This window comes from Lathamus discolor, chromosome 12 (assembly GCF_037157495.1).
Source record: "Lathamus discolor isolate bLatDis1 chromosome 12, bLatDis1.hap1, whole genome shotgun sequence".
Taxonomy (NCBI): Eukaryota; Metazoa; Chordata; class Aves; order Psittaciformes; family Psittacidae; genus Lathamus; species Lathamus discolor.
The window spans coordinates 3,426,565-3,439,181 of NC_088895.1; the positions used below are offsets into that span (position 1 = coordinate 3,426,565).

Here is a 12,617-nt window from a genome sequence, read left to right on the forward strand (position 1 = left end):
GTACTGCAGGAAGCTGCAGTGTGGCTAAATACTCCAAGGTGTGCAAGGCATGAGGCAGTTAAAGAAAGCATCCAGGGAAAGGAGGAAGAGAAGCACTGGGAAATCACAAGTGTTCTACCTAACCATAGTGGCTTCTCAGTTGTAAGCTGTTGGGAGGCTGGACCTTTGACATACCTCGTGCTCTTCCCCTGGAAGCATGAAGAACTTCCAAACACCAAAGGTGGCACCTTCACTACTTCACCTTTACCCAAAAGCATAACCGTTTGGTTTTGGAAAACACTGGCTAGTGCCTCCCTTCTCCATCTAGAAACCTGCTTGCTCCTCTTACGGAGTGGATCAACATGCATTGCAAGTTTTACAGCCCCATCCTCTTACACACGTTTAACATTATACTTTCACCGTCTGGTCACTCCAGCATCTGGAAGTGCCTGTCCCACTGTCATCAATCCCAAGAGCATGACACACACCCCCTTCCTCCTGTTTAGAATCATTACTACCAGATTACACGCTAAGGAACTACATAGTTATCCCTCAAAACACACGTGCACTGTTTTCTTGTTTTCCATAAAGGAGACCAAGAACTATACTCACAAAGTAAACGGCTCCAAAACTTCCATGTCCAATCTCATGTAAACCCACAAATATTTCTTCAGGATCATCTTTGTAGAAGAGGTCAGCTATTTCCGGGTCCTTTGGCACCCCTTTGCGCATGTTGAACAGGATCACAAACTAGTTTGTGCTTTCAATTCCCAATCAGTTTCTTCCTTCATCGACAAAGTAGTTTGTAGACAGCATTCAGCACCTGCGGAAAAAGTTCACCTTTAATCTGTTTCCTTTAGGCATGTTTCTGTTCTCATTCCTCTGACAGCAAAATCAAAGGAAACACTTTCAGGAGCAATAGAATTCACTATTGTTTCCTTCAGCTGGTTCTTTTTAATTATTAGTCCAATTTAGATAGAGAGATTAAAATGCATTCAGAGTACAACAGCTCTTTATCTCATACAGGAAGCAAATGCTGCAGTTACACGAAAGTCCACTTGCAGACAAGAGTCCTGTTGCCATGCAAAACATCCTGTGACACGAGTTTGTTATTCTTCATGCTGGTCTCCTAATGTGTCAGTTTTTAGACTGCCACTATTGTCCCTCCTACTTTTCTCTGCTGTTTGCTTTGTTTCTCTACTCCCACTTGCCAGCTGGTGCTCGCAGAAGAGTTAGCTTCTGTTCCACAGGAACACTTCACAGTCATTTGATTTCCATTTAGTCAGAGCTATAAGACAGTGTGACTGGATTGGGATGGCTCCCAGGTCACAACACTGCTTCTGAAAGATCTTAAGACTCCATCACGTAAGGCAGATCTTTACCTCCTCGGTATCTTTCTTTAGCATAAGCATATAACCAGGCAGCACTGAGCTGCATCTAAACGAAGGTTTTCAATACTCATCCCCAAAATTTTAGATATTTTTCATTTTATTTTAGGAGGTTTCAGACTGCAAGTGCCATTCAGATGGCACAATCAAATCAGGGCAGAGTTTTGGCCTGTTGCTGAGACAGTCTCCTTAGCTCAGGATAAGTACCAAGCACAACCAGCTTTGGTTCCCCAGAGGAGCACAGTGCTTTGCTGGCTGAAACGTACCTGGGTCCCTGTAGCACGAAGCATGCTCTGTGGCTCAGATTCCTCTCAGCAGCATCGTCCCGTGCTCTCTCCTGTCCCTCCAGCCTCTCTGCACTCTTTTATTCTGCAAAGGCAGACAAGTACCAGAGTTTAGAGAAAGTAGTAAGTTTTACATCTTGTTGTAATACACAAAAATACTACAGCTAGAAAAGACCAATTATCAAGGTACCATTTGAAAGCAGAGTTAAAAGGAGTACTAGCTGTGAATGGTGTATTTTCAGGTGAAGCATACACTCCCAGTGTTCTGCAGCCCTTGGACTATATGTCATTATATGACAGGAAACCAGGAAAAGAGGTTAAATGCCAAAGTTCTTTGACTTCTATACTCTTACACTTGCTGAGGTATAGGAGGAGCAGGAAAGTTTGCTCTCAGACTACACTTTAAGATTGCCTATAAGAAGGACAAACCTCACAAAGCTCAGTTTATTACTTCGTGCAGCATTTTCTACCTGAGGACATGCAAAACAAGGCACAGCACTGGTTCTCAAACACTGCTGGATTGAACCAGGGAGAGAATGAGCAATGAAAAGGATGACAAAGGAGGTTACTCGGCTCCATCAGCTGAGATGGGGTCTAGACTGCTCACAGCTAAGGATGCAACTCACTGCACTCACTCATTCATACTGGTGTAAGCAAGGGACCCCCAGCAGCCAGAGCTGTCCTCTCACTGGAGTCAAACAGACTTGAGATGAGCTTGCCCTCAGAGAAAAGGGGATGTAGTCACCTGTAGCCACACCTACAGCAGAAATGCTTCCAAGGAAAGTACACTGCAATAGTTATATTCCCAGCCCCCTGAATTCATGACAAACAGGTGAACTCCTCTCACTTATTAGGAAATAATACATGAGCAGATGTCTTCCTGCTAGTAGGCAGCGTTACCAAAACCAGGTATTTTTGTCTCCTGCTCTCCACACAGGACAGTACTCACTGACCTGTTCAGAAGCTATTTGAAGAGCTCCAGAAAAAAAGAGTCCTACAACGTTAAGCTTAAAACCCCATCTCAATTCCTAACAAAAGGCACATAAATGACACGATTATTCATCCCCAGCTGATTGGCCTCACCCAAAGGTGCTATATTTACTCCATGCCTGCAGCCAGGGGCAAAGAATGCAGTAGTTCAGGTCTGGCATTCTTCAGGCGAGTGAAAAACCCATTTGGCTTTGAAGCAATAAAACCAAACTGATGAAGAAAAACAATTTATCCATCTCCAGTCGAATTAACTTCTCTGCCCTAAACAAAGTCTGGGCAGCTCTAATGTTCCAGGATAAATCAGTGTTTTAAATGGGAAACTAAGTGTCAATACTTAAAAGCCTTAGTAAGAATGCCTGTTAGGACAGACATATATAGTGAGGCCATATGATAAGAAGATCTGAGCAGGGCTGTTGTTTCCCAGCAATGGTTACCAGGAAAACTTCGGATGGAAAGTAGCAAAAGTAACTTGAGTGCCATTGATTTGAACATGATCACCAACCCCTCCACATGATGCCATAGCGCCTGCAGTGCCTCTTGGTACCAACACCGGGAATCCTTTGCTCAAACACATCACCACCCCTTTGAGGCACACTGGCAAGGTCACGAGTTCTTGATATCACAACTCTGTTCTCGGTATGTGAAGGCTGAAATAAGGATGTTTAAATGAAGATGCTGCGAGGGCTGGAGCAGCTCTGCTCTGGAGCCAGGCTGAGAGAGCTGGGCTGGGGCAGCCTGGACAAGAGAAGGCTCCTGAAGGGGAGACCTGAGAGCAGCTCCAGTGCCTAAAGGGGCTGCAGGAAACCTGGAGAGGGGCTTGGGACAAGGGCCTGTAGGGACAGGCCAAGGGGAATGGCTTGAACCTGCCCGAGGGGAGACTGAGATGAGCTCTCAGGCAGAAGCTCTTCCCTGTGAGGGTGCTGAGGCGCTGGCACAGGGTGCCCAGAGAAGCTGTGGCTGCCCCATCCCTGGCAGTGCTCAAGGCCAGGTTGGACACAGGGGCTTGGAGCAAGCTGCTCCAGTGGAAGGGGTCCCTGCCCGTGGCAGGGGTTGGAGCTGGAGGAGCTTTAAGGTCCCTTCCAACCCAGACCAGGCTGGCATTCTATGATAATGGCAGAGCATTACAGGAGTTGAATACTATTATTAGAAAACCACCTCAAGTTCAAGGTAAGATCAATTCAAACAAGTTCTTTCAGTCACCAAACTACTGAATTAACACATCAAGAAACAATTTCTACCAGAAGCCTGATTTCTACTCTTCATCCTTCAAAAAGTACCTAAAGCAGCATGTGAGGCTCTGCATCTTCTCCAGTGAGAACAGCATTAATCACACTGGTGTTGAGCTCTGGAAGTGACGAGCGACTTCATGTGTTCAGAGTTGTGAGATCAGCATTTAGTTCAGGCTATGCCATTTGGAGATGCCCCAAACTGCTCACCTCGAGATGAACACTCTCAATCCACAATTCCTAGTGAGAAATCCCTGTCTTGGAGGAAAAAGTGTTTGTGCCCCATTTCTGAGATACTGCAAGAGGAAAACCAAGCTAAATTCTTGAGAGTAAATTCAGCAGCAGAAATGATACTCGGAAAAATATTTAAAAGATTCTCTAATGAAGACTTAAAGAACACACTGCAAAAACCACAAAGCAAATAGTTTTCTGAAGGCCTATGACTATACCAGCTCTACTTGGGAAAACACTGTCCTGTTGGACACATCTATATGGCAACATCTCAGCTTCCCAGTAATGCACAGGCAGAGGAAAGCAAAATCCCTACTTACTTTAAAATCCAGTTTGTTATGGGAAATGCACCAGGCAACCTGTGGCCTGCCCAGCACAGAAGTGCCTGAAGCAGGAGTGAAATGCTGCACTGAACACTACCTGCGCAAGGTGAGTATGTTCTTAAACCACCACAGCAATTCTGCTGGGAGCAGTTTGCTGCACTGCTCCCTCCTCTCCCCCCCTTCAAACACAGCGGCTCAGAGGCAAAATCCAGCCAAAGTGGAACCCTCTCGATGGAGTGTGCTGGTTTTGCCATGGTTCTGGCCCATTGCCATCATCTCATAGTGTTTTAAAGAGTCTCTACTCTTCATTTGCTCTAAATAGCACAAAAACGTTGCTCTGAGTGGCTGAGGCAGGTCTCACCATGGGAGTTTCACCATGGGTAGAGAGTATGGAGCAGCCGTGCCTGGAAGCAGGTACAGCATGGAACGAGGAATAACACACACCAGCAATGTGTTGTCAGGACTACTCCTAGACTGAGCCCCGGATAATGCTGTAACGGGTCTCACTGCTACACCAGACAAGTGTTTTTCCAACAGTTGACAGAAAAGCAAAGTCTCTTCACTCATAAGCAACCCTCACATTAATAAACAATGAATTCCTGCTTTGCCTACACAGGTTTGTATAAAAATTCTCCTGCTACCAATTAGGACCTCCAGGTGCTGCATTAATAACACAGAAAAGACCTTGACCTCAATACAAAGGAAGCAACGAAACATAACTGCAAGTGCCCCTAAGAGCAGCTGAACTACTCACATTTCCAAATATCCCACGGACCTGAAGCTACATCCGTGTATAAGAAGGGAGTTATACTTGAGGAGAAGGCAGTTATGCTTGAGGAGAAGGCAGTTCTACTTGAGGAGCCCAGTTCTGCAGCTGCTAATGAGATGTCTCCACAGTGCACGGCATCAGAAGAGTCAAGATATTTACTTCTTTATCAAGTTCACTAAATACCCAGGAACCTGCCCCACACCTGTAGCCCACAGCACATGCAATACACAGGCTAAGACATTCAAATACAGGCTGAGAAAGTCGGGGCTGTTCAGCCTGGAGAAGAGAAGCTGTGTGGAGACTTCAGAGCAGCTTCCAGCATCTGAAGGGGGCTACACGGATGCAGGAGAGGGACTCTTCATCAGGGACTGCAGCGATAGGACAGAGGGTGATGGGTTGAAACTGAAACAGAAGTTCAAGTAGATCTTAGGCAGAAGTTCATTACTGTGAGGGTGGTGAGGCACTGGCACAGGTTGCCCAAAGAAGTGGCAAATGCTCCATCCCTGGCAGTGTTCAAGGCGAGGTTGGACAGAGCCTTGGGTGGCATGGTCTAGTGTGACGCGTCCCTGCCCATGGCAGGGGGTTGGAACTGGATGATCTTAAGGTCCTCTCCAACCCAAACCATTTTATGATTCTATGATTCCACACATGGCGCAGTTTCCACTCCCTAACAAGCATTTCCATTTCCCTCCCATGAAGCTCAAGTGTGTGTAAAACTCAGCCTAACTCGTGTCTCACAGCACTATGGGCCTGTTTCAAATGCCTACAGAAACACACAAAATTCCCTGGCGTTCCTAACACCACCAGGGAGCTTCCCAAAACAAGGACCAAAGTTTTCCACTTCAAGCAGAAAAACAAACTACAGGAAGCAGGGTGGAACAGCAGCAGATTCCACTCATAGGAGGAGCGACGCGAACCACGCGTTCATTTTTAGATGGATATTTCGGGGGAATAATTTTACACCAAAATCCTTTTTTCCAAGCACAACAAACACAGAATCCCCTTTCCTCAGTCCAGTCTCAACAAAGAAACCTGGAATACAACATTAAGAAAGAAATAATCCCATCAATTCAGCTGATAAAAGCTGTCCCAAATAAGAAGCCATCTGAGCTCCAAGCAGGCACACGCTCAAGTTCCACTGCAGTCCTCACAGAGGAGCTTATATTCTTTCCTTTGATCTGGGGGATGTGTGCGTGTGTTTTTAAGTAGCAGGAGCTTTTCCCCTTCCCTTTAACAGCCACATTTGGCCAGCTAACATGGCTGTACACAACCCCTCCATCCAAGTGCTTCTGCAGCTACTTCCCTCCCATGCAGACTGCAGTCCATCACTGCGGTACTCTGGCTTTTGAAGCCAGACTCTTCCACCTCTGTATTTTAAGCTTCTCTGTTAGTTCTTTGACTGCTAAGAATTACTTTTCCAGCTACCACTACGTAGCAAAGCACCATACATGTTTTTTCCTAGTATATGAGCACTTACTTTAATGCTTTAACCAGTCAGATACACATTATCTGGTATATTAATTCCAGCTATTTACAAGTTAGCTGACAGTGTACAGCCTTTGCTCGCTCAAATTAATCACTGATTCCAGGATACTCACAAAAGGTTGCATTTTGGTCTGGAAGCAGCAAGTCCTCTCATGTCCTTTCTGCAACTGCTAAGAAGCAAAATGATCCAATTTGTACATAACAGGAAGGGAAGGTGACCTTTAGCAGCAGAGAAAATGGGTTTTGAGCATTTGGAAGCGCTCGGCAGAAACCAGGATCACTCTCCCCAAGGGCACACAGCTTGGGGAGCAGGTTCAGGAATCAGGACACAGTCTGCTAGGAAAGCTGGATAACGGAACAGGAATGTAAGCACAAAAGGTGCCCAGATACATGGTTAGCAGCTGAAGCTCACCTGCTAGTTCCTCAAACCTTACTTTTTCTGCTCTGCTTTTCCAACAAATCACTTCCCAGAATGTTCAAGTCAATTCCATGCTCCATTTTTATTAATGTTTGTGTAATATTTAATGGGTGATGGGTTTAAATCTAACCAGGGGAGGCTCAGGTTAGATCTAAGGAAGAAGTTCTTTACTGTGAGGGTGGTGAGACACTGGGACAGGCTGCCCAGAAAAGTGGTGAATGCTCCATCCCTGGCAGTGTTCAAGGCCAGGCTGGACAGAGCCTTGGGTGCCCCATGGTAGAGGGGTTGGAACTGGATGATCTTAAGGTCCCTTCCAACCCAAACCAGTCTGTGGTTCCATGATATCTGGATGCAGTCAGAGCTCTTCGCTACCTATAACTTCTACAAAGAACTTCAAGAATGCTGTGTGCTCAGCATTCCATTTGGAGTATCACCCCGACACAGCCGTACTTTGAGTCAGTGCTCTCCAGCATCAGGTCATGGAGTGTTAACAAATGAGATTACTCACGCTAATAAAATCCCCTGAATCAGAACGTTACTGACTAAGGTGATCCCAGTGCACAGTGCCCCTGGGATATGAAATTCAATTAATAACTTGCAGGTCTTACTGTAGACACACACCTTCCTTGAAGCAACTTTTTCTCCTCATTATAAGCAGTAGTTTTAAAGGAAATGCTCCATCTATAACTCCTCTGTGACACCATTTATATCTCATATGTAATGAGAGGACTATATACTTATTAAAAAACTTAAAACATAAAACCAGTGGGCTTAAAGTCAAGAAACAACTTGGTTTAGTCATAGGTAACGTTCCTACAAGTATGAAGTCAAGCAACATGCCAGGCTTCTGAAGGAATCAGTACCAGCTGCATCCACTGGGAAACACATCAGCAACTGCAAGTTTAGGGATACTGTAAGACCTGGCAGAATGCAAATGCATCAAAATCATTGATACACTTTCTCGCTGCTCTCCAAAAAGACCTTATGGCTGATGTATTAAGCTCCAATAACTGCAGAATGATGCTCAGGCACTGAAGAGAGGAACTAGTAGCACTTACAGCACTGATCTACCTTCACCTGCAGCTAGATAGCAATTACAGTTAAAAAGAATTAGTTTTTGTTCTTGTTTATGAACATCCTATGGGAAAGTGTAATCTACTTCCTAAGAGGAGCATTACTCCAAATTGCGCTGTGGAGATACCCTAGGAACTAAACACCACACACAGGAATCCAGCAACCACAGGACAAGGGCTCACAACAGCCTGTGCCATGAAGAGCTGCAACCATTGATCCCCCAAATCCTGACACCATGCTTCTGTCCCAGCAAGTTTATGTCCTTTCTGAACATAAGCTGTATCACAGGTTAGCAGCTAAGGGAAGTAATACTTACCCTGATAGCAACAGCCTCTTCCAAACCTGCTGCTCAAAGGCAAAGTGCCATCTCTACTCAGCACCTGATCCAAAGCTCACAACTCAATGAGCATTTCCATAAGGACCAGCACTGTTGGTCCTACTGCAATTTGCTTCATGCAGCTCCAGGGAATTTTAAAGCCTGGGAAACAACAATGCTTCATTTTGGTGTTGCTTTTTACATTTTCATCCAATGGTTCTTTAAAGAAGCAGGAAGAGAACAAGGAGACATAACTATGATGCTTCTGATAGAGTCATTCAGGTCAACACAAGCATAAATCTTCATCTCACACCTATTTCTGAACACTGTGTAGCCCTCCTGAAGCACTAAACCCAGCTTAAAAAGGGTATCTGGAATTCTTCCCTATAGTAAGTACCCCTTCAGACCCACAAATCTCTCTGAAGGCAGGTAAAGAAACCTGACAACCAAAGTGGTCTTCCCCAATAACATGCCCTTACAGACCATGTTGCAACAGTGGGGCCTTTTTCCTCCAGATGACCAACCACCACCTAATTACTAAGGGCGTTACACAACTCCAGTATTTTCATTACCTGATACAGATAACATGACCTGCTATGTTCACAGTATAGGAAGAGCACAAACAGAAGGAAACGTGGTGTCAGACAGTATTCCAGTTCAAATTTCTTGTGCCTTTTTAGACAGGTTCCCCAACAGAGCTTCAAAACTACTGCCAGGAGCAGCCCTGCTTTGCTATTGCCCATAAATCACGAGCTGAGGGGTTGGTTTGGGTTTTCTCTTCAAGGAACATCCGTAACAAAGTCAGTATCAGGCAGCATTCCCTACCACCCACAGAACTCACAAGTCAGCAAACCACTTTCATACGAAAACGATGCGCTAAAGCCTCAGGTGATGGGCACAACTGGAGGGTCAAAAATAGCAGAGAAGCTGATACCTCCCAAGTGTTGTCTGCAAGTGGCGTTTTCAGAATGAACTGAAATAAAAGGTATGATGGCATCTCTTGGTACCTGGACATGTGTCTTACAGGCAAAAGGCAAGAACTTTACCTTCTCTCGTTGTGCAACGTGTCTAAAAGTAGTACCCAAGATCAGGAGGTAAAGCCTGGGCTTTATTTAAGAAGTCAGCATCATTTTCACATTAGGTGTGTAACGAAAAAGCCAACCTTCACAGCACGAGACACCGGGTGATGCTTCCCAATACTTCTCCAGTTAAATTTTAAACAATTTAATGAAAATATGTATGCCTTTTTTTTGTTTAAGGAGAAATTAACACTGTTGGACAGAGCCCTGGGTGACATGGGCTAGCGTGAGGTGTCCCGGCCCACAGCAGGGGGGCTGCAGGTGGATGATCTTAAAGTCCTTTCCAACCCAAACCATTCTATGATTCCATGATTCTATTACATCTCTTAGACCATCATAAAATCTAGACTGCACTATTATGGCTTTTCAGGTTTGACAAGGTTCAAAACGTTAAGGCATGACACGAATGATGTGTAGTTAAAAAACGAAAGAACACTTCTCTTGCTCTGAACAAGATTTCCTAGTATTGCACCAAGGCACACTTGAAATCATTCAACAGTGCCTCTGGAAGGGAGGAAAGAGACATGAATCATTTTAAATCCTAATGTACATAGGCCCAAATAGCACAACACCAAGAAACAGCAACTTCATCAGCTCCTTTCATCTAAACGCCTCTAAAACATCACATCTGGGTCATGACATTGAGGAAACTGCCTCCCTGCTTGCATCAGATTTTTTGTGTATGGTTTTTATCAGGCACTTCATCACACTGCTGAAGAGACAGGGAGCTCCAGACAATTAGAGATTCAGAAGTGTTACACTGTGAGCTACTCGGAGGCAAAAATAAGTCATCACATTTGTTTACGAAAGCCTGAGGAGACACCAGCACACTCAGAGTTTCCTACCTAGTAATGTGATGGCTCCCAAAAAGCTGTATCCATTTTGTGGTCGAAAGCTATTTTTAGGTATCTCTAAAGAGTTTATTTTTTGACCATCACATAATCACATTTCAATAGTAAACATGTCAGGAGGCTGCAGCATGTCTCCATCCCCATTTCAAGCTCAGTTTTCCTGAGACACAGGAAGGGACGGTTCCAGTAACAATGAGCACACACAAAAAAGTGAAGACTTGCTGTAATTCTATGATTCTATGCAATTCTGATTCTATAATTTATAGCTGTCCTTACCTTAGATGCCATGATTTTGATTTGTTCCTTAGAGCATATCAAAAACTGCAGGAAAGAGATTTAACTAATTCAGGTTCATGTGTAACTTTACTACTACCCAAGGAAAAGGGGTGTTTCAGTGCAGCGACATTTAGATACAAAAAGCCTGTGATATCATTTGGGGCAAGAAACAATTTCATTGTGTAAGTGCAAGAGAATGAGTGAGACCCTCTGTGTCACAATGTCCTAGTGTAGCTACATAGCTTCTGTCACAGTGCCAGCTGCCTTTGGAAAAGTACTTTGCTATTTAATACCTGTTTACTCTCTTTTTGCATGACAGTGTAACTCAGACTCTGAATGTACTTTTCCAGAAGCTACAATGGAATAAAATGGGAGAATCATAGAAAGGTTTGCATGGGAAAGGACCTTAAGATTATCCAGTTCCAGCCCCCTGCCATGGGCAGGGGCACCTTCCACTGGAGCAGCTTGCTCCAAGCCCCTGTGTCCAACCTGGCCTTGAGCACTGCCAGGGATGGGGCAGCCACAGCTTCTCTGGGCACCCTGTGCCAGCGCCTCAGCACCCTCACAGGGAAGAGCTTCTGCCTTAGATCCAACCTGAACTTCCCCTGTTTCAGTTCAAGCCCATCATCCCTTGTCCTGTCGCTGCAGCCCCTGATGAAGAGCCCCTCTCCAGCATCCTTGTAGCCTCCTTCAGACACTGGAAGATGCTCCGATGTCTCCACGCAGCTTCTCTTCTCCAGGCTGAACAGCCCCAGTGTTCTCAGCCTGTCTTTGCATAGGAGGTGCTCCAGCCCCTGAGCATCCTCGTGGCCTCCTCTGGACAATAAAAGACAACAGAAGCGGCCAAAAAGGTCCTTAGCAATAAGTACGGGAATGGATGTAACAGGGATCAGAGTACCTCTCACCAGAAACCAAACTGATTTTAATCATTTCCTTCTGTTTGAAGAGACAGGGGAAGCCAACAGGGATGCACGCTCTTCATGACTTTAAGCAAATCCATGGATCTTCATTATGAGCTTACTATTAAAAACCCCAACCTCCTAATTCCTAAAGAGTTGTGCAGTGCATCACGTTTGCTCTCTCCATTGACAGGGTTTACAGAGAAAGGCTTCTGAACTCTCCCCTTGCACTGCTGCTGGTTTCAGAAGCCATAGCACCCCACTGGATTGCCCCCCAAAAGGCCAGTTTTCACTGGGTTACACTTTCCCCCTTTTCTTTGCCCCATGAATCTCTCCCTACCACACACTTCTTTTACAGAGCTCCTTCCTTCATGCCCCTTAGTGCCAGCCAGAGATAACACTTTGGGAAATGGCCTTTTTGTCTACTTGGGTTTATCCCTGTAGCTTGGTCCACCCCCAGTGACAGCGACTCCAGCACACCCAGCTCTCTTCCTGACCTATTTACAGGCACAACCACAACCGTTGCCATGTACAATAGCAATGTCTTCCACACGTCGTTAAAAACATCCACTTTCAGGGGTTCCAAGTGTGCTTCAAGAGTGGAATTAAACACTAAAAATCCACAAAAAGTCCATTTCATGTGGGAACAGTGTTATTAAACCACGACAAATTTAATCCAGCACATAGCAGCTGAGAAAGAAGCAGTCATTAATATTACATGAGTTACCCACCGGCTTTCTAAGTTGATTCTTTTCTAGCATATGTATTTTTTATGGCTAGAAAAAGACACATAGAAATGAAATATGGATGGCTAATGTCCAAAGCATCCTTATGATCAACTTCTGTACAAGAAGAGAATGATTATCCTCTACGCAAAGAGCACTGGATGGCTGAAAATCCAGGAAGAGGAAAAGGCAGTCTGCTGCTCTTATTCAACACCCAGAGAGAATGGAGTTTGCTCTATCAGCTATCAAATGTTCTTCTGAGATGGCTCTTTTGTGGATACCTCTTCTTCAGGATCATTTTGAG

At 44.9% G+C, this 12,617-nt stretch overlaps 1 protein-coding gene across 2 annotated transcripts in view; it reads right to left on the bottom strand.

Moving 5' to 3' along the window:
* The window catches only part of TAOK3 (TAO kinase 3), an 89,242-nt gene that overhangs the window by 47,926 nt on the left and 28,699 nt on the right, over nt 1-12,617 (bottom strand). For both annotated transcript variants that reach the window (XM_065693005.1, XM_065693006.1), the window contains exons 2-3: nt 1,634-1,736; nt 592-802 (exon numbers count right to left, since the gene is read on the bottom strand). In XM_065693005.1, the coding sequence (XP_065549077.1) occupies nt 592-711 (120 nt within the window). In that variant the 5' untranslated portion in view covers nt 712-802; nt 1,634-1,736. The remainder of the gene's footprint in view (nt 1-591; nt 803-1,633; nt 1,737-12,617) is intronic.